Genomic DNA, 22,555 nt, shown 5'->3' with positions numbered 1-22,555 from the left:
TCTACTGGAAAAACTAGTCTGATTGAGCTATAAATGAATTGAATGAGCTACAAAGAGGGCCCCACCTCCTGCCTTACTGTCATTTCTTTTCATGTTCCTTGGAGAAGAAAATGAGGGCTTGCATGGTGGACAATAGCTGAGCTTGTTTAAACTCTGTACTTTGTGTCTAGGCATGACGTCTAAACCCAGAGGTATTAAATAATCCCAGTGCCTATGCCTTGCCCTACAGCTTGTTGATATGTCTTCTTTTTTGTAGTGGTTAGAGAGACCTGGGTGATTTCCACGAACCTTTGGGAAAAGAGTCCATAGCTGTGAACAGCAAGGCATTAAACACCACTTACTTTTCTCCTCTGTGTTTTTACCCTCAGCAGGGGCCAGAGTTTATGACCAGAGGAGAAGTGGAAAGCTCACTTGTAATCCCTAACTCCCTGGAAACAGCATGGTTGGGGTTTTTGTATTGTAAAACCTCTCCCCAAGCTGTTTCAGGGGACTGTGGGTGGGAGGATGCCGTCTCCCTCTCTCCTCTCTCTGTCCTCTACAAGACACAGGTGGTGGGAATGCTGTCCCAAATCTGGGTTCTTACCCCAGTGTGCAAAACCCAATCAACACACAGAGTAGAGACATTTGTTTTATCCCAGTTCTGCGCAGAAAAGTGTGCTAGGTGGTAATTCGTAAAGCTAGCTCACTTTTTGAGAAATAAGCCAGGTCTTACACACCAAATAACAAAAAAGAAGAAACTACAGTAAAGTAAATCATTGGTCAGTCTTTCTTCATATGAAAGCAGAAATTTTCCATTCTTTTATCTCAAGATTCCCATCTTTGTTGGAGATCAGTTTGGCATGCCAAGGTCTCTTTGGGGCAGTCTCTTCCTGTCTCCCCGTTCACCAACTACACAAACCTACCTGGTTTCGAAACCTGAGTTTTTTGTGACTCTTAGCCCTTTTTTTTCCACAACAGGAGCACTGAGAAGAAAACAGGACCAGGCCATGAAAGTCTGGGCCAAGGGAGTGTCTCAGGCTCACTACCCTGAGCCGTTCCGGAAGGATGGTGTGTGGAGAAGCCACTCTGGTCTAAGCCAGCCTTCTCCAAATGTGGCAGTCAGCCCATAACATCTTTGCTTGCCAAAAACCTTGGTTTTCCCATCCCCAAGCCCTGCTGCACTAGGCATCTTCCTGCTTTTCCTGTGCCTCAGATCAGCCCCGTGCTAATAAATCCTCCTGCCATGTGTGAGGGGCAAGTTTGATTGGGGGATGCAAAAACTGGTAAGGAGCCTTTCTGTGGTTATGCGCCGTACCCCCCAACACACACTTTTAATAAGGAAAGAAAGGAGGGAAAGCTGAAACAAAGATGTTCTTGGAGATGTTCCCATCACCTTTGTTATCACTCACACCATCGGAAGAACTTTATTCAGGTTTAGTATCACTTGAATTCTTGAAATGTTCAAAGCGAACAGTCTTCTCTTATTCCCAGGTAAACAATCCAGTCCTCATCTCTCCAAAGGAAAAGCTGCAGGGACAGTCTCATCCTTTACAAACACCACTTCTGTGTGATCTATGCCCTCAGGAATTCAGACCCATTGTTTTCACTTGGCCTCCATAATACAGTCATTCTGTTCGTTATGAAAGTTTAGAAGTTATTTCGAGCCCAAAAATATCTAGGAAAAGGCATTTTTTGTATATTCTTGGTTAGGCATTCCTCGTGTTCAGCAGAGAATTTTATAATCCTGTTAAGTAAGGGGAAATATGCTGATCGTGTTTGCTTTGTTCTTAGGAAAAAAACAAAACAAACCTAAACATGGAAAAGGGAGTGGTTCCTGGTTTCTGGTATTAAATGGCCTCATACAATGTGTGCCAGATGATTGGTTTCACATGCACATCTGAAATGTGATCTTCATTACATTATAAGATTTTGGATGGAAGAATATAGGCCAACACCCTGCTTAAAACCTGTGCCCTCCTTCAGTTTGGAGGGTTGTTTTAGGGGAAGTGGGGGTGACAACATACCTCCCTTGTTTATAGTTTCAGTTGATCTTATCTGAGTCTTTAAGCATGGCCTGAAAGGTTTCCCCTTTTACGCACACCCTATGCAATTGCTTTGCAGTGTTGGCAAGTCACCAAAGAAATAATAAGAATTAATAGGAACATCCAAACAGTGTTTTATTGAATTCTTTTTATTCTTTTGTGGGTAATCACAGCCTATTGTTTTGGGGGTTTTCCATTAACTACAGAGAAAAAAAAAAAAAAAAAAAGATAAAAAGCCACAAGCTGTACAAATCTGCCTCAACAACCCACAAGACGGATTTGTGAAAAAAAAAAAACAAAAAAGACATTTTCTAGTGCATGTGTTCAAAGGCAAACTAGTACAAGAACTCTGCATTTCAGAGGAGTTTGTTATCATAAATAAAAGGAAAAGTTGAGAGGCAAATGTTTACTTCCATCCTAAGAAACCTTTGCCAAACCCCTTTCCTAACCTACCTGGCCAGCTGAGACAGTGTCTGAGTGGAGGCATCTTCATCTGATGTGAGCAGTCCTGCAACAGTTGCATTCAGGCTGGAAATAGTCTCTAAATCCCATAACATCCCAATAGACTTGCTCACAATGCCTAATTACCAGGCTGAGGAGGTCCGGCTGAGAAGTCCTAAAATATGCCCATCCTCCTCCAGGGCAGATTTTCATGTACCGCGGGCTGGCTGCGTGTTCGCTTAGAGAAGTTCAGGCACTGGTTTCCACTGAGAGCCTTCTTGACTTGATCATTTCAGGAGAGACCTTACCACTCTCTATAACTGCCTGAAAGGAGGTTGTACAGAGTTGGGGGCTGGTCTCCCAAGTAACAGGCGACAGGACAAGAGGAAATGGCCTCAAGTTGCACCAGGGGAGGTTTAGGATGGGTACTAGGAAAAATTTCTTCACGGAAAGGGTTATCAAGCATTGGAACAGGCTGCCCAGGGAAATGGTGGAATCACTCTCCCTGCAGATATTTAAAAGAGGGGTAGATATAGTGCTGAGGGACATGGTTTAGTGGTGGACTTGGAAGTGTTAGGTTAATGGTTGGACTCGATGGTCTTAAAGGTCCCTTCTGACATAGATGATTCTATGATTTTAAACTCTCCATTTTCTTGATTCTAATCAGCTCTTTATATATCTCCTAGGAGTCCCACAGCTTTCCAGAGCAGACAGATGCAGGACCAAAAGCTCTGATTGGATTCAAAGGTAGATGTGGAGGGGCGCTGACATGGCAGTGTCATATGGGGTGCTAAGTTTTTGCTGCACACCTACAAGTAGGTTAAACCCCAAAACACTTGTGTAAGATGAGTAAATATTATTATCTCAAAATCAGACATAAGGAGGGCAAGATGCAGAGAGGTTAATTAGGTTCGTGGAGCCAGGTAGTAGCAACTCCAGAAATAGAGCCAGCATTGTATTCCACATGGTTTAACCACTAGTTAATGCTTCTTTTTCATCAATGCTCGTCTATTTTTGTCAACCCTGATAGGAGGTGCATGAGTTACTAGAAGCAACAGGAGTACTGGCCAGAAAGCCACATACTTAGAGACTTATTCTAAGTTCTGTCAAGGATTTGCAAGCTGACCTTGGAAAATTAACCTGTTTCCCTTTTCTAGATAGAAAGTTGGTGCATGTGGTACTGTGGATCATAACTACAATATAACCTATGTATTAGAAAGACTAAAGAGGAGATTTGTTAGAACGACTCACAGTTTTCTCCTAGTAGCATCATAACAGCGTCGATGAGGAAAGCCACTTAAGGAAGCCAACAGCAAGGATGGGCTAGTCTAATCAGTAAACCTGTTGATATGCAGAGTGCCAGGGATTAAATTACCATGAACGTCACCTCTGATGCAGCATGCCCCCTCTACCTGTCACAGAAATCACAATTCTCCAGAGATGACAGCCACTTTGCACTAGAAAGAGAGGAATTAAACAGATATCTTTGCCTTCCTCTGTTTGCTCCATTGATGAGGAACGTCTTTAAAAGTTAGAGAGTAACCTGGAAAAACAAAGTAAAAAATTAACAGTGCCAAGCCTGAATCTGGCCTATCCCTATGAATAATGCATCAGGAATCCAACCCTGCAGCTCTCTTAGAAACATTTCCACTCAGGCATTGCTCATTAGCTCATTAGTCACAGCAGCCTTATTCCTACTAATTGATTTTACTACAATTCCCTACAATGTATGGCCAAGATCCAACATGTCTCTGCCTGGCTTTAAAGTCATTACATTGGCACAGCTTTGCAAGGCACTTCAGCCCTCTTTCAAGTCTATTGAGCATGTAAAGGTCGAGTGATTCCTGGAACTCAGTGATTGGAAGGTGCCCTTGGGGAAATGGCATGTGTCCCCTCCATGTGACAAGCCTTGGGCTCAAAGCATCCTGCTGAGCAGAGTTGTGACTTTCACACCTGGTAGCAGGTCAGTCTGCTATAGATTGGAGCTGCAGATAGGTACAGAAAGCTTGGCAGCTCTCTCCACACTGGTTTCCACTTTGGTAGCGGACTGGGACATGGGGGATGCTGGTTAGTGCAAGACCTGGGGCAGACAGATCAGACCAGACTGCAAGTACGAAGGGTTTCTTTAACTCTGCTTCTCTTCCCATATTCCCACCAGACCTCACTATACCTGCCCCACTGCCCCAGCCACGTGTTGTATGCCGTGCCTGAGAATTAGTGATGCTTTGCATATTCACCAGGACAGGAAGGTAGGGAAGATAATTTATTTTTATAACGAGTCCTGTTCCCTGTATGTAATGATTCACCTGCTTGTTCTTTTTTTTTCCCAACCTGTTTTTTTCCCTTTGAATTCATTGCAGGTACCTCTTATCTCTAGGTTATTATTTAGACTAACCTTAACACTTTCTGGGTGGGACCTTCATATTTATCACTTGCCAGTGGCCAGCATATGGATACAGTGGTCCTATGAGAGAATCTTACAGGAGTTAATAACTACCAAATTGTTCTCCCTCTCTGTTCATAATGTGTGTAGAAAGGATTGATCATATATTTATAACTAGTGAGAATTTGGCTTCCTTCCCTATCAAATTTTTCTAGTTTCCTTTTTTTTCTTTTTGTTTCCAAGCTGGTATCTTTTCCCTTCCCATCAACCCTGACTGACTGAGGAAGTAATCACTTGTTTCAAGATTATTTGCTCCATTCAGCTTTCCAGGGCATTGTTAATGATGCAGGAATGTAAATCACTTGCTCAGCTTAGCTGTCACCTGCTTTAATTATCCCCTACATTTCTTAAAGACTTAATCCAATGAACAAGAGATACTTTTCTATCTGAGTCACTTCTCATTGACCCAGACTAGAAGAACAAGGACAACACATGTAAAACAGTAAATGACCTGACTGAAAGGAAAGAGCTTTGCCTCCAGGCCCTTTCCATCTCCCTCTAATACCACAGTGTTTGGCATTGAAGCTGGATATACCCACATGTCTTTGGACTGGTAGGTGTGTGTTCTCAGGTTTAGTCTGCTCAAACCAGTAGAAAACCTAAGTGTCCTAAAGATATCTCAACTGCCCAGGTGACAGGCTCAACCCATCTCGCACCAGCTGCAAGAAACATCCCAGGTTTGTCCTCCAGACACTTTAGGATTTCGGGAAAAGTCTTCTGACCAAAAAGCTTCTGGCTCCTGGAGCATTTGTGCTGGTAAAGGTGAGGAAAGCCGCCTGGTTGTGATGTTGCCCAGCCAGGTGAGTAGTTCAGCCCATCTGATGGTCCTGGCAAAAGAAGGTTCATAGGAGACAAGATCAGTTCATGGGCACTTGTCACAAAGCAGAGGAGCATAAACACTCCCACGGATCACACAAATCACAAAATGACTGAGTCTGGCAGGGACCTCTGGAGATCGTCTACTCCAACCCCTCTGTTCAAAGTAGAGTCACTACAGCAGGTTGCCTGGGGCTGTGTCCAGTTGGATTTAAATATCATCAAAGATGAAAACTCCACAACCTTTCAGGGTAACCTTTTCCAGCATTCAGACACACTTAAAGAAAGTTTTTTTCTCATGTTTAAATGGCATTTCCTGTGTTCCAGTTTGTGCCCATTGCCTCTTGTCCTCGCACTGGGCACCACTGAAAAGAGCCTGGCTCCATCCTCTTTGCACCTCACTTCATGTATTTATAGACATTGATAAGATCCCCCCTGAGCCTTCTGTTTTCCAGACTGAATCAGCATAGATGCCCCGGTCCCTTCATCATCTTTGGGGCCCTTCTTTGGACTCTCTCTAGTATGTCCATGTCTCTCCTGTACTGGGGACCCCAGAACTGGACATAGGACTCCACACAGGGCCTCAGCAGTACTGAGTAGGGTGGAAGGATCACCTCCCTTGACCTGCTGGCAACACTCAGCCTAACGCAGCCCTCCGGCCTTCTTCCCCACCAAGGAATATTCCTCATTCATATGCAACTTGGGTGTCCACCATGACCCTCAGTTCCTTCTCTGCAAACCTGCTATCTATCCTAATCCGTTCACAGTCTGTCTTGTTGCCTGACGTTATTCCTCCCCATGTGCAAGACTTTGCATTTCCATTTGCTGAACTTCCTGAGGTTCCCTTGTTTTTCCAACCTGTTCAAGTCCCTCTGACTAGCAGCACACCCATGTGGCGTATCAGCCACTCCTTGTTTTGCATCATCTACAAACTTGCTGAGGGTGAGCTCTGCCACATCCTCAAGGTCATTAATGAAGATGATGAACAGTATTGACTCCAACATTAAGTTCTGTGGTACCCCACTAGTGACTTGCCTCCAGCTGGACTTTGTAGAACTGATCACAAGCCTCTGGGCCCAGTTGCTCCATCAGTTTTCAATCCACCTCACTGTCCACTTATCTAACCCATACTTTGTCAGCTTGTCTATGAGGATGTTGTGGGAGACAATGTTGAAAGCCTTAATAAAGTAGAGATAAGAGACATCCATTTCTCTCACACCATCCACCAAGCCAGTCACCTCATCATTGAAGGCTATCAGGCCAGTGAGGTGTAATTTCCCCTTTGTGAACCTATGCTGACTCCAGGATGTGATGCTGCTTTTTGTCTTGCTCCTCACTCTTAGGATCTTTAACAACACCTCATGGTCGCTACATACAAGGCCACCCCCAACCTTCACATCCCCAAGAAATTCTTCCTTGTTTGCAAGTATGAAGTCCATAAGAGTATCTCTCCTTGTTGGTTGCTCCACCACCTGTGGTCAGGAAGGTTGTGACCAGTGCATTCCAGAAACCCCCTAGATTGCTACTGCCCTGCTGCGTTGCCCCTCCAGAAGACAGTGGGATGGTGAAAGCCCTCCATGAGGACCAGGACTTGTGAATGTGAGGCTTGTCTGAAGAAGGCTTCAGCTGCTTCTTCCTGATGAGATGTCTCTATCACACACACACTATAACATCACCTATGCTGATCTGCTTGCTCATCCTGACCCATAAGCTCTCAGCTGACTCATCACCCATCGCTAGGCAGAGCTCCATGCACTTCAGCTGCTCTCTCACATACAAAGCAAATCACCTTCCTCACCTCTGGCCTGCCCTTCCTAAGCATTTCGTATCTATCCATGGTAGCACTCAATTTTGTGAGCTATCCTGCTACGTCTCTGTGATCCCAACCTTTCATGTCGTTTGGCCAGGGACTTGACCGCAGACAGTGCAAGGAGTTATGAGAGTCTGGAAAACAGGCTGAGGAGACAGCTCAGGGGGTCTAAAAGCATCTGACATAAAAAAGGGTCAAAGAGAAGGCTGAGCTAGGCTTTCCTTGAAGACACCCACTGAGAACAAGTTGCAGGAAGCAATTCTGTCAGATATAAGAAAAACTATTTCTCCATGTGAGTGTTAAAAAAATGGAACAAGAGACCAAAAAAGCTGTGGTGTCTCCATGCTTGGGATGCGGTGAAGAGTACACTGAGCTAACGCACTTCTTCCTCATCTCCAGCTCCAGGTGAACTGCTTTCTGTGTCATGTCATTTAGCAGAAGAGGTTTGTGGTCCCGATACGTCAACACACCCATCCCAGGACATCCTACCGAGACTGCACTGGCAGATCTGGGGCCTGCCACTGCCACCTTCCGACAAGAGAAGAAACTGCAAACGCGTGGTCCCAGCCCATTTCTCAAGGAAGGAAGGAAGGATTATTTTGGTAGTTTTAATTTTCACAGTTTCCAAAATTCGGGTTTCATAATCATTTGGCTCCAACCCGCTTTAGGATGAGACACTGATGTGAAAATAAAAAAAAAAGGAGAAAAATTCAGTCTATCTAAATTGCCTTGAACAAACCATGAGTTGAACTCCAACGTGAGTAGCTACACCTTGCCCTTATACAGAACCTGCAAAGTGGTCACATACAAGATGCCACAGTCCCACACCTATTGAGTGTTCATATTTGGTTTTTGTCATCTTTCCTCTAATAGTTTGGGCCGTGATGCTAAATGGGTGCCGTTCCTGAAACCAGCAGGTTTAACTGGTCTGAGCTCAGGAAGGGATCTTTGTGCGAAACTCAGAGTCTCGTGCGAGAATGGGTGACTGCATCCCCACAATTTTAGCAATGAGAAGACAGAATCAGAGCCAGGAGCACCTGGCACTCAGGGACAATACATGGCATTGCTCTCGGTGATGCGGGCATGACAAGAATCTGTGTGAAATACAATACACCCAGTCGTTGTTTGTGTTAATTGGCATGGAGAAGCAGAGCACAGCATGCTACTCACATCTCTTCCCCCACGGGTTTGATGCTGTATGTGTTATATTTCAGTCGCACTAGTTTAACTCCTTCTGCACAAAGGACAATAGTCATTAACTGAATGGCAGCTCAGATGGCCAAGGGTCCCTGTGTCACAGGAAGGGCCAGATCACCGAACCCAATGAGACCAGGGTACATTGTGCATCGTTTTGAATCTTTTTTTCATGGGAGATGATAAGCAGTAAGATTGGAATGTTCCCACAGCCACGCAAAGCACCTCCCAACTTTCCAGCCTCCTCCCACCTTGGCTGCTGCTTCAGTCAGCATTGCAGCCTGGAGGTACCATCTTCCCCGTAGCTTCCCATGGCCTCTCATGTGGACCTCAATACCCATGAACTGGGGAGAAAAGGAATCAGAGGGAAAGAAAGTGGAGAGGGGTAGCATTGGCAGAAAGGTGGAGCTCTTGATTCAGTCTTTTTAGTTTTCTTCCTTTAGCACCACTCAAATTTTCACTTGGAAACTATCTACCTACACACTTTTCTTGACTCGCCTACATCAAAACTAGCAAATGAAACCATTTTCTGGAGACTCTTCCCCAGTCCCAGAGCTATTTCTTCCTCCAAAACCTGTGTTTGCCGTCGCTAGAGTGGAGGCATGTCCAGAGGGACAGAAAAGGGCAGGGATGGGGAGGAAGGAATTCTCACACTTCAGACCCATTTGCTAGCACATTGTGTCTCATACCCTGAGATGATCAACATCATCTTTGGATGCCAGTAAGAAACACCTGCAGAGCCAACTGAAACAGAAACACTGGCAACAGCCCATGTTTAGTTTCCAGAAATACCTTCAGGCATTTGGTATCACTACATCTCTTAACAAGGCTCACCTGGAAATATGGATCTTAAGGAAGAAAGCAGCTCTTACCTCTGGGTCAAAACATTAAAGGTGTCCTCTCTTAGATTCGGTGAAATGGCATCATTTCCCTGAACACCTGAAATACGGAGACCAGCATGACCCTGCCTAGAGACAGACAGACAGGTCCTCACGGAGCAGCAGGAGTGAGGACATGGGGGAACACCAGGCAGGAGGAAGGTGTAGCCTCCTGGGGGCAAACTTCTTCTGTCACCACATGCTGTGCAACACCCTCCAGTTCCCAAAATATTCCCAGTCACCACTTGTGCCCTCTCATCCCCAAAACACTTATAGGCAAGGCTGTAAAATACAGATTGCAAGGAGGGAAAGCAGTGGAGAATACCCGTTTCCAGGAAGAAGATAGTCCAGGTGGGGGTTATCCAGAGAAAAGGAAAGATATTTTTATGTCTTTGTTTCAAACAGCCCGTAGCTGCTCCTAAGAAACTCCTGAGACCCCATAGCTGTTATTCTGCATTTATCTTACATTCCTCAGTGAACATAATCTCCTTCTCCCACAGGATCCAACTGGGCTCCCAAAAAAATAATAAAGCTTTAAACAAAAATTAGAATGACACATCTTTGCAAAGCAGCATGAATCCTCCCCAGTTCAGGGGAGCAGGGGGCAGTCTCCAGAGCAACCAGTCCCATGTCTGTGTGTCTGTGTGTGCATCTGTCCACAGGCAGGAGCGGGGCCAGAGTGGCCCCTGCAGTGCTGTAGCCCTGGGGAGCTCGGGAAGAGGAGCAGCTGCCCACAGAGACCCACACAGGGGCCATTATGTGCCCAAAATAGCCGCCCTCTCCAACAAGAAAGGGCACAGGCTCAAAGGACAAATCCCATCTCCATTCCCAGTCGGGTCATGGGCAAGTCAATGATATTTATGAGCACGGCTATTGAAGGCAAAGACAATCCCTGTTCTTTATCCATCACCAGGAAGAGACTCAAATGGCCTTGAGACGGCACGTATGGATTTATCCCTCGCTATAGTCTACAGGCTCGCTCAGCCTCATGTCTGTCCTACTTTTTATTGGCCCACAACCCCCAGCCCTGGGCTTTGAATTCAACCCAAGCACTTTCTTTTCACACGAAGCAAAAGGTAATATCTGCAATATCTGCAGAACCATCCAAAAATTTTGTTCCAAGCATACTTTTTTTTTATTAATTCCATGTATTTTATTAGAGTATAAGAAACAATATGTAACATACACTACACTTCTACTTATGTTAATAGATTTAAAGGAATCAATGTTTCTTTATTCTTCTTATTCTGCTACAATAAAGTTAATACACAATTACAAATTTCACATATATGTATTAGTAAAATCAATGTTTCAGTGTAACCGTCTCAGTGAAATGAGATCATCCAACAGAGCTGAAATAAAATGTGTCAATATTTTTTTCCACAACAGTTTATTGGCCTTATTCTATTTTCGTAAGGTGTTTCGGTTTTGATGAAACAGTAGAGTTTGGGCTGGAAAAAGTGTTCCCTCTGAAAATGCTGGACCTGGGAAGCCTCAATTTACACTATCAGAGCAAAGTTAGACAAATTAAAACATTTAATCTGTCTCTGATGCCTCTGATTCTCTGCTTTACATGCAATTATCTGGTTAAAGGTAGCTCGCCCTTGGCTCCCTACTCAGATTTCATCTGTTAACTGTTCCTCCTTGATTTGTGAGATCTTGGGCTTCAAAGCGTCCCCACCAAGTCTGGTAAAAGCCAGTAGATGGCAGGACTGACCCAGGGCTTTGCTTCCCTGGGCACCATGGACACTCCCAAGATGCAAAATTGTGTGTGATTATCCCCATTCCAGTTTGATAGCCTCATACGGCAGCTTTCCAAGGGCAAAATAACTCGTCCAGGATCAAGGAAGGATTCAGAGCCATCTTTACCCTGAACAGCCGAGATACGCAGAACCGCACCACTGAGGAGGACAACAAAAGCACAGCCCAGCTTCAGGGTGCAAAAGCACAGGGATCACAGGAGCAAGGGGCTTGTGCTAAACCTCCAAGCACCCAGATGTGCACCACATTTGCCTTTCCTGGAGACAGGAGAGCATGGATGCCTATACCTCATTCCAGCATGGAGGTACAGCCACCCAGACCAGAGCTACCAGGCTTCCTGCAGGCATGGTGGGACCACAGCCTCCGTCATGGCAAATAGGGTCCCTGGGAGGTAAGTCATTTCAAACAACCTGTAAGTTGAGTAAATCAATACCAAGCAAGGGCACTCTTTGAGTAATGACGTAGATCCTTTGAGTAACGACGACGTAGATCTTTTGAGTAATGATTAAGCAGCTGGTCTTCTTTATTCTGGCTGTTTGTGCAAGGAAGTCACATCAGGTTTGTGTTTTCCAAAATAAAAATTTTGCCCTTTTTTTTAAAAAAAAAAAATCTCAAAAACAGTTGGAAGAACTTCGTTCATTTTAAAGTCCTCCTTTTGGCAAACAGTAAACCCGACTGGAAAGGGCCACAATAAGCTTCGAGCACATACAGACAATACACAAAAATGAGAGCCCTTGCGACATTGGCGTAGTGGTAGACGGCAGCAGCTGCCTTTGAAATACAGCCATTTTCAGGATGGAAGCACAGAAACCATTTTCTCATGAGCATGCTCCAAAATGGGCAGGTTTTTGACTTGAGCTGTTCTCATTTCCCAGTGAAAACTGTTTCGGGATATTTTACGCCTGTATGGAGCAAAGCTGCCTCCCCTCATAACTTCTTGTACTGTCAGAAAAGGTGAAGATCTGAGTTTTCTGCTGAGATTTCAATTTCTAATTCCACAATCCAAGTAAACACATTCAAAGCACTTCAGGGCTGTCCCACCATGGCCCTCAAGTTCCAAATCAGGCGTTTGGTTTAACAAGCCACCAGTTTTAATGCTCTGTAAACACTGGGTTCCTGCTATTTATTTTCTTCTTATTATTAATGTTTTTAATTACCACAGCTGCACATTTTCAGGCCTTTCACTCCTGGTCTTTACGACAGCTGAGGTTCTCACACGATTTCTGGTGCTGGGGATTTGGGGGCCAAAAAAAATCTATATCAGGACCAGAAATTGTGAGAGTTGACAGAACTGATCATATGATGCTTGAGATTAAACTATTGAATAACATCTCCTGCATTTGACAAGCTGTCATACCCTCCCTCTCTCTCAAATACATATATATCTATCAAGGAGATCTTTGCCACATGTATTCAAAAGGCAAAACTGCAAATATCTCTCCTTCCATATACTAAGCAGACAGGAACATAGCACATGAGGAAGAAAGACAAAAAGAGGGTGAAAAGGGGAAAAAAAAATCTCCGTATGCAATCTATTCATCATCTATAGGCTCAAGAACACGTGTGAACTGACCTTCAAATCTGTCCCCTGGCAATACCATTAATATAACGTGTTATTTGTATAAGGTAAGTAGCCTGCTGAATGCTCTTCCCACCAGCCCTTGCTCCCTTGCATAACCGAGTCCTTGGCATGAGGAAACTCGGAAACGCCAAGATAGGAAGGAGATGGCCATTGGATGAGGCAACCAGGTCTCATAACCCTGCTGGTAGCTTTAGCCCATGGGGTTGTCCAGTGCGACCTCATAAAGGTGTCCAGTGCGACCTCGTAAAGGTGTGAACAACCGTTAGGACAAAGCTACGCTGATGGCTTTTAAGTTTAGCTCTTCACTCACAGCAGAGGTTTTGTGAGGGTAATTGAGTCTAACCAAGATACCTTTTACCAGGTGGCTAGAAAAAAGAGTTACAGCCCCATTACTTGCAAGGTAGAGTACTCTGGGTGCTGCCTTGGTCTCACTATAGCATCAACTCAAAGTGGTGAACAAATTAACCCTGCAAATGAGGTTTCTAACCCTTTTGGGAGGAAGGCTCAGGCACAGGGAAACAAGGAAGTATTTACCCCATTTCTAGTATTTTTTTCCCCAATTTACCCTGTGCTATATGTGCATAGCAGAGGTTTACAGTGCACCTCCAGCTCTGCGGTCCCAGTAGGTCCCAGCAGGCGATGGAAGATGCATTAACCAGAGGAAGGCACATCTGAAGACCAACAAGACAAGCAATGCGTTCTTATAAAACTCATCACCTAATTGCAGGTCACGTCACGATGACCAGTCCCTCCTGTTGCAAAGGCTGTCATTAGCATCGGTGTCATTTTAATTAAAAGATGGGGAGAACCAGGAGGAAAAAACATGCAACCACTTTTGTTGCAAATATTTCTATACATCTGCACACATCATTCAAAGGAAGCTGTTTATCACTCATTTACGTGGGGATAGAGGTATAATTGACCAATATGTGCAGTTTGAGAGGCTTTTGCTTGTTTTTTGATACAAAATAGGAGAACCACGTACAGGGAGGCTATGATTAAAGAGTGCCAATGCTACACCTGATTTTTGCTGCTAGAAGAGAAAAAAGCCCAGTGCACCTCTGATCAATCAATAAAGCGACAGTAATGTTTCACTTGAAAAGTTAAGGGTCAATTTTGGCTTGTTTTGTGTCTAGCAGGTCCACAGGTAGGCAAAGCAGGTAGGAAACCAGGACAATGCAGAGATGGCAGGAGGACACATCTCCCATGGGATGGCCGAGAACTTCCAGGAGCAACGCTGCCAAAAGACCTGGGAAGATCCTGGGACCTGAGGGACAGCAGGAGAGGCAAGTTTGGTGGCAGAGTCACCTTCTGCAGTCCACGAGCACCATCATCCAGGGATTGCATATTGAACCTAAAGATCTGAATACTGATATCTTTGCCTGTGACTTCACCAAATTTTGCAAGCAGACCTGTTGCCCTGGATCATTTAGGTATCGATGTTACTGTCTATCACCATCACAAGTCCAAAGTGAGCAAATTGAGGCACCAAGTCTTTGTAATATGCAGACTAATTTTTAGAGGTCCTATTCCCAGCGTGCTTGCTCTGTTAGGAGTAATGGGGTTGACTGAGACCCCAATAACTGGCATTTTTCACTAAAATGCACCTGGAAAAGGCGATTCCCAAGAAAGGTGAAACAAGCTGGCCCAGGTGGGTTTATAAGGACAGGGACAAGAAGGACTTGCTGCTCAGAGGTGAACTGGAAGGAATGTTGAGACGAAGCACTGAAAAGCCGCTTGACAGGGTAAGAGGCCCTCGTGCCAGGCATAATATTTGTGTTTCTTCTAAGAGCATTCCTAATCTCTCTGTCTGGAGCAAGGAAATACACACAGCACACGTCCTACCTCAGGTAACAACAATAGGAGCATGTTTATTCAGGTCTGGCACTTACAGAGCTCGGAGGGACAAGGTACATGTCATTTGTTTTCCAGAAAAGTCAGCCAGGATCGGAAGAAACGAAACAATTTTATAAAAAGAGACTTGCAGTTGCAGGGGCCGGGAATGTGTCTCCCTTCGGGTCATGCATTCCCGGTGCCTGGACCATCCATGTGCTGGGGGCACGCCAGTGCCAGGCACCTCCATGGAGGCGAGAGGCAGGAACGTCTGAATACTTGACCAGGTGGTATCTGGGGTTAATCGGTTCTCGGCGAGTCCCAGCCTTGTTATAACCAACCTTAGAAACGAGCAGGGAGGGAGAGGTATTAGGTATAAAAGCAGAAACCTTTCCAAAACGATCCACCTTTGCTAAGGAGGTGTGAGAGTGCAGTGGGGTTATGTCCACAGAAGGAGAAGAACAGCTTGGCCAAATCACCCAGGTCTCCAATGCTGGAAGAGCATAAAGTCTGGGAAACAACCACCTTGGAAGCCTGCTGAGAAGTAGAGGATCTCCTTGCAGACAGCGACAGAGAAGATATTGGCTAATGAGACCCGCGACACCCCATGGAAGACAGCTCTTCCTCAGCCAGCCCCATCACTCGCGAGCTCTGAGGACGTAGATGAAGCTAACGAGGACCCCCAAGGCCAGGACCGCATAGCTGGCTTTCACGCTGCTGGAACCACTGATGTTGCAGAGGAAGGAGTCGCAGCAGTAAACGGAGGCAGCCGCTATGCCGAGGTTAATTCCAGCGCTGGGGCAAATGGGAGAGCATCCTTTGGAGATGGACTGGCCAGACTTGCCGCCTGAATTTAGGTTGGGGCAGGAGAAAAGGAAGAAGAGCAAAAAGAAGATGAGTTTATAACGTTTCTTGGCTTTTTGATCACCTGTTCTGCAAAGGAAATAACAGCACTGAAATAGCCGAAGAGTCACAGGTGGCACAGAGAGGATGAAGTGCTTCTTGGCATCAGGCTACAACAGTAATCTCAGCAAACCCACGCATCTCAAGGAACAGCCACGACAACCTCCCACACAGACTCTAGAGACCGTGCAACACCCCAGGGACACCACTTCCAGGCTGTTGGCCAAAGTTTGGCCGCTCCGTCTCCACTGAAGAATCTCAAAAATCCCACTCAAGCTTGACCCAGGGACTCCTCAAGCAAGACGGGGAGCACAGGGCATAGAGAGCGCTGGGGAGGCACTCATGAGTGAAGGCTGAGTTTCAAGCGTCGTCTGCGAGAGAGGTGCAGCGCACATTTAGCAGCAGGAAATAGGAAACCATTACCGCTGCGCTAAGACGACAGATTTATAAAAGCTCCCAGCCTCCATTTGTGCGTACACAACCCGCCCACGTTGTGGACAGCGCAACTCAGGCATGCAACAACCCTCCCTCCTGCAAGGGAGAGACAGGCAAGCCAGGCTGGGCTCTGGTCTCCGCAACGGTTCCAGGAGATCTGCCAGAGAAGCCTGGGAGCAGCAGCTGGGAAGCAAAGACCTCCCCCAGATCCTTCCTGGCACTTAGGGAGGAAACTTGCATATCTCCCTTCCTGGCAACCCCACCTCATTCATGGAGAGTGAAGAAGCAAAGGTGGAATTCAGGGATGAACAACACAGGGGAAAAGCAGGAAGGGCAACCCTGGAGCTTTCCTGTAGCATCCTCCACCCTTTCACTTATTTATCAGCAACCTCCCCGCCCCCACCCCAAAATTCCCCTGAGACTCCTGGCATCAGTGCAGGCACGTGGGCTTTAATGTGACTCCATCTGGCCTCACAAAAATTCCCTTGAAATGGTCCGACACTCAGCTGCTAAGCAGAACTTTCCCCTTTTTCCAGCCAAAGGAAGGAAACCCTTCCCGCAGATCAGCAGGTGACCCAGGAGAGCAGCCAAGAGGGGGAGAAGAAGGTCCTGTCACCACTCACCGAGTCCCACTCCGACATATGTCGTCACACAGTGGTTTTCATTCTCCGCGCACCTGACAGGTGTCAGGCAGGCCCAGTTGGAGGATGCATCCGAGCACGAAAAGCAGACGAGCGTGCGGGCTGCAAGGGAAAGGAACACTTCGGTTAAGGGCTGGTAGGAAGACTTCCTCACTTGATGGTCCCCACCTCTGACACATGGTACACACCACACCAGGCCAAGGCCATGCTTGCTATTCCGGCATTATCAATCTGCAATAGGTTTTTCCCCCAAAACATCAGCCAAGTGAAGGGTTCAAGCATAAGGGATACAATTTGAGCTCTTGGCAGGATCAACTGTTAGCTAAAGCCTCAATACAACCACAGGTCAGCTTCACAGAATCACAGAATGATAGGGCTTGGAAGGGATGTCTGGAGATCATCTAGTCCAACCCCCCTGCCAGAGCAGGGTCACCTAGAGCAGGATACACACAAATGCATCCAGCTGGGTTTTGAAAGACTCCAGAGATGGACACTCTACCACCTCTCTGGGCAGCCTGTTCCAGTGCTCTGCCACCCTCAAAGGAAAGAAGTTCCTCCTTATGTTGAGATGGAACTTCCTATGCTCAAGTTTGTGCCCATTACCTCTTGTCCTGTCACTGTGCACCACTGAGAAGAGCCTGTCCCCATCCTCCTGACACCCACCCTTTAAGTATTTATAAGCATTGGTAAGATCCCCCCTCAGTCCTCTTTTTTCCAGACTGAAAAGATCCAAATCCCTCATCCTTTCCTCATAAGAAAGATATTCCAGTCCCCTAATCATCTTGGTAGCCCTTTGCTGCAACCCCTCCAGCAGTTCCCTGTCCTTCTTGAACCAGGGAGCACAGCTTGGTACTTTATGGCATGCTCCTATTTGCACCAAGAGCAGGTTCAAGCTACAGCTGCCAACTTGGAACTAAACAACAGAGGCAAGTTCAGTCCTGCAACCTGGAGCCTGAGATTTGGGCTTATTCAGCCCAGCTACCGTGGACACTGATGGGAAATGCTCCAGGCATGACTATGGGTTTGAGCTTTCTGTGACCTGCCTTTGGCAGCAGGGCACAAAGCTCAGGCTACGCTTGAGCTAGCACACGTGGTGGAAACGTTTTCTCAGCTAGAGCAATCCCAGCGTTGCAGCAAGACCTGCAAGGACTTGCACTGCCCTACTACCCAGGGCCTCTGAGCACTATGAAGGCAGCATATGCAGCCAATCTTTTTAATTTGGAGCAGGTGAATAGCAAAAAAAAGCATGCCTTCCTCCATGGCAGGTCCCCTTAAAATGGTCTGCCCTACATCAGCAGGATGAACTGCACCAGCTGGTTCCCTTCCCACATCCTTCAGGTCTCCCCAAGAAAAGGGCAAGATTGGAAAATAGCATTCAGTAGTGGGAAATGGTTGTAGAAACAGCCTGGGCTGGTGTCTCAACAGGGACATCCGCGCTTTGCAGTGGAAGGATGATCCTCCCCGTATTTTACATATAAGAACATCACATCCACGCTGCAGTTGTTGACCTACATAAGCGGACAGATCAGGTCTGTTCCCAATACTTCACGGGCTCTAATTTTTGAGCACTTAGATGGCAAACCCTTCCACAAGGCACTGCGTTTCTCTTCCATGTTTACGGGATGCAAAACAGAGCGTGGGCTTATTCAGGATGGGAAGTGCAAGGCAGCATCATTCCTGCTCCTACCTCTTATAGGCCCACCACAAAGAGATTATCCTAAGGAGGTGAAGTCAGTAAAGCCCCAGGAGAGCACACTGAGGATCAGCAGTCCCTGTCATGGGGTATTTTGAAGAACAAATTGGACAAATATTGGTCAGCAGCTGTCCCACTCTGCCACGGGACTGCATGACCTCTTGAGGTTCTTCTGAATCCCATTTCTCTCAAGAAAAGCTTTTTACTGGAAAACTGAGGGGAAAAAAATACTAACTGTGGTCTGAGGAATGACTGTTGAGCAGCCATGGCCAAGGCAGGGGAAGAAAACAAAAACATAATCTCAGGGAAACAGATTAAAGTGGGTTAGTGGGAGATCCTGAATGTCACATCAGGGCAGCCAGATGACTCTGCTTTGGAGATGAAGCCAACACCACAACCCCCTAAGCAAGAATTTCCTGGACTGGCTTATACATCCTCCAATGATCATCAGTCTGCAAACGATCCTTGCAACAAAACCAAACTACCTGAGCACACCAACGCAGCAGCCACAACCTACACACAGCACACAGGATTACAAGGCCACCAGTTGAGTCAAAAGCCCTAGGAAAGATTCATCAGTGGACCTTGCCTTGGGATCTGGGAGAGCAGGGGGAGGACAGAGCCATCCATTGAGCCTTCAGGCTGTCATTGTCCCTTGCTGAGCCCTCAGAGTGTTTCCATGGGTGGCATTTTTGACCTCATTGGCCAAAAACTCAATCTGGGAACTCGGATTAAAGCCCAGCTCTCTCTGGCTCCCTTGTTCCCAGCATGCTTCTGCTCTGAAGTCTCAGGTGACCTGTCCCAAACCCTTCTCCTTGCATCCACCCCGAGGGCAAACTGAGGAGGCAAACTGACTCACCCCATTTCAAAGCAACTGTCTGCAACCAGGAATGAAGTGGATTACAGGCTTCCTGTAGGCATTACGGCAGGACATATGTCCCCATATGTATTTGCTCACTACGCTGAATGCACGAGTCGAGTTGTGCAGCGTTATTCATTAAGGCTTCAAGGTTCCAGATACTAACACATCAGAAATATTTGTACATGCGCATAAAAGTGCCTTTAGCCATGAAATTTTCTGCCCCAGGACTAAATCCATGCTCCTACCACAGCACCTGCTACCTGTCCCTGTGTTTTTCTTTTGTCACACCTATCTATTACCCCTTGTCTTAATACAGACAAAATCTTTCCAGGAGAGGCGAGTCCTTCAACATAGTTTAAGAGAGGAAATACGCAGTCATAACTAGTGCCACTTTCTGCGCCAGCAAAACCGGTAACTAAATAGCCCACTGCAGAGTGAAGAGACCAAGTGGGCTGAGTGTTTTAGACAAAAGGCACAAGAGGGGTGCAGAATTATTTGAGGCAGCTGGAGACAGAGCAAAGAGTTGGGAGCTCAAGGCTACAAAAAAGAAAAAAAAAAAAAAAAGCCCAAGACTGAACAATGCAAAAGGGAAGCCTCGTTTTCACCAAGTAGAAAATGCAGCGAAGAATTTATGTGTTTATTTGTTTGCTGCTCAGCTCCTCCAAGGAACAAAGAGCACCCAAAACAGAGCGGCTCAATTGGGGGAATTCCTCAGATAAGAGGTTGAATCCATTCTTGCAAAGAGCAATGCAGGAAAAAAAAAAAAAAAAAGCCTTTAAAAGCCCACTCTGAAGCTCAGCAGCACTGTGAAAAATGCTGTTGCTTCAGCAGCTCTTACATTCGGTCCCTAAGCCAAACGATCTTTCTTTTCCCATTGCTCTTTGACAAGATCCTGACCATAAACCAGATCTTCAGGGCACTCTGAGCAGCAGGCAAAGCTGTTCTGCAAAAGGCTCTGGATGTACTGGAAGCGTTTGGGGATAAAGCTATCTGCAACAAACCCTTCTGCCTCGCTAAGAACTTACTTTAAAGCTGAAAGGGTTTTTTGGAGGTGGGTGGGAAGTGAAATCTCTTCCTGCCTTGGCCTGGACAGCCCATCCTGCCAGCTGGAACTGAGCACATGCCAGCTGGGCTCTGAAGGAGACCCAGGGCTTGAATTGCCAATCACTTCCCAGACCCCACTGGGAGGGGGGCATGGGAAGGGCAGCAAACAATTAGTTTCTTCTCACCGGTGTCCTCAGGAGAGAAGAAGAACGCGTGTTTCCTGAGCAAGGGCTCAGAGGGCCCAGAACTCTCCTGTTCGCTCTTTGTTTGGCTTCTCCAAGCATCGACATATGGAAACAATATGGGGTTTTGCACGGCCCCACAGAGTTTGGATAGTCAGAAATGGAGTCGTCGGGAAGGCGGGGACTGCAGACCCTGCGACTTGGATAACTTGCAGTTTAACGCCGAGCAACAGGAAACCCGTTCTCCCCAGCTTCGGTGGCAGCCCCAAAATGCGCTACATAGGACATTGTCCCTTGGGGGTCACCTCCCCACACATTGGCCACCGCAGCCTGCCCCGAAGGATGTTGGGGGGGGAGGGGGGCAGCAGGAGCCGGGATCACGAGTGGCTCTGCCCAGACTTTGCTCCATCAGCCATTGCCGGGGCTGGGCTCCATCTCCCCTCCACCCTCCTTCCCCTCCGCCGCATCTCAGCCCATTTCAGGGCCGTTATCCCGGCTCGTTGCGCCGAAAAGGAGGAGCGGAGCCGGCCCTGGTCTTTGTTCGAGCTGTAACTGGGAAAAGCTCCAAAATATCTACACGCACAGCTGGAGACACACACCTATACATACAGGCACGGAAACCCTGAAGTTCCTGCTGCAAGAGGGACACTGCTGCGAGGGAGGTCTTGGAAAGACACCCTCCACACACCCCCGCCAAACCCCGGCACGGTTGAGCTCTGTCCCCCCACCCCCTTTGCAACCCTCACCACCCCCCCGCAAACCTCCTACTTCCAGAGCCCACTCTACAAGACGCAGCACCCTCTCCTCCCTCCTCCCCCTCTCCCCCCAAATTTGCTCCCAAATCCAGGACTAGGGAAGGACTAGGAGACCTCGGGAAGAGGTGATGGTGGCCGGGGGCATCTCCCCCTCTCCAGCCTTACCTCTCTCCACGCACAGCACCGCAGCTAGCACAGCAAGCAGGAGCGCCTTCATGGTGCGGCGATGGGGCCAACAAGATGCGCAGGGCGGCTGGCTGCGCGCAGGGCTGGCGACAGGGCCGGGGGTGGGGAAAGGCCAGCGGCCCCGCCCCGCGGGCCGCCCCGCACCGCCTACCCCCGCCGCCTCCCCGGCCACTCCGGGTTTGTTTCCCCGCTCCGGAGAGTGGGGTCCGGGAAGGGGGCAGTCCCTTCGGCGTGCTAGCGCCTGGCCTGCTGAGGGGATAGGAGCCCCGCAGGAGGAGAACCAGCTCTCCACTGGCCCTGCCCCAAAGGCTTTTTCCATCCCCTTTCGTGTCCCCTCTGTTTCCCTGAAGGAAAAGACAGGAACAGGAGGGCTCCCTGCATACCGAGCCCCACTCATGCACAGCCCTCTTCAAGTGCAACCCCCTGTGACCTGCTGTGTTCATGCCCCCCTCCCCTCCTCGGTGCCTCTTCATTCACAGATCCCCTTAGTACACACTGTGCACCCCCATTCATTCACAACCACCCTGTAGGCACACATGCCTTGCATGTGCAAACTCCTGTGTAGAGGACTCCCTTCATGCATAGATCTCCTGCATGTAATACCCCGTGCATGCACAGGCACCCTGCGTGCAAGACCCAAGTGTGTAGGGAACCAACTTCCCTAGCTGTTTACTGGAGCCTAAATGGGATTAGACATAGAAGGTTGGGAAGCTTGAACATACAGAGACCCAGCAGCTGGGGTGGCATGGGTCAGCCTGGGCTGCTTGGCAGGCTAGGTCTTCAGAGCATAGGGCAGTCCACCAGAAAGGTTTGCAGGAGTGGTCCAGATTGCCCAAACCACGACACAGATTCAGTAGGTCCCATGAAAATAGCTAAATCCTCCAGGAAATGAGCTGTAGGGAGGACACTGAGGGAGGGACCCTGTGGAGTTGGCTGTCAACAAAGCCTGGGAATGGAGGAGACGGCTGGTGAGCCAGCAAGAAACAAGCAGGTTTGACAAAATCCATATGCCACAGATGGGTTTAATTCTGCAGAATCAGCATTTCCTAGCAAATTCATCTGTCAGAAGAAATTC

At 47.4% G+C, this 22,555-nt stretch overlaps 1 protein-coding gene across 1 annotated transcript; it reads right to left on the bottom strand.

Annotated features, from left to right (window-relative positions):
* Positions 1-14,792: 14,792 nt before the first annotated feature.
* On the bottom strand, positions 14,793-21,598 carry LOC128905943 (lymphocyte antigen 6E). The gene is made up of 3 exons (XM_054192632.1): positions 21,460-21,598; positions 16,741-16,860; positions 14,793-15,626 (listed from the first exon to the last, which is right to left on the bottom strand). The coding sequence occupies exons 1-3, from the start codon at positions 21,509-21,511 to the stop codon at positions 15,418-15,420; spliced, it is 381 nt and encodes a 126-aa protein (XP_054048607.1). The 5' UTR covers positions 21,512-21,598; the 3' UTR covers positions 14,793-15,417.
* Positions 21,599-22,555: the final 957 nt, after the last annotated feature.

This window comes from Rissa tridactyla, chromosome 2, assembly GCF_028500815.1.
Source record: "Rissa tridactyla isolate bRisTri1 chromosome 2, bRisTri1.patW.cur.20221130, whole genome shotgun sequence".
In the NCBI taxonomy this organism is placed as follows: Eukaryota; Metazoa; Chordata; class Aves; order Charadriiformes; family Laridae; genus Rissa; species Rissa tridactyla.
The sequence above is the reverse complement of the archived record's forward strand: the minus strand, read 5'-3'. Positions and strand labels throughout refer to the sequence as shown.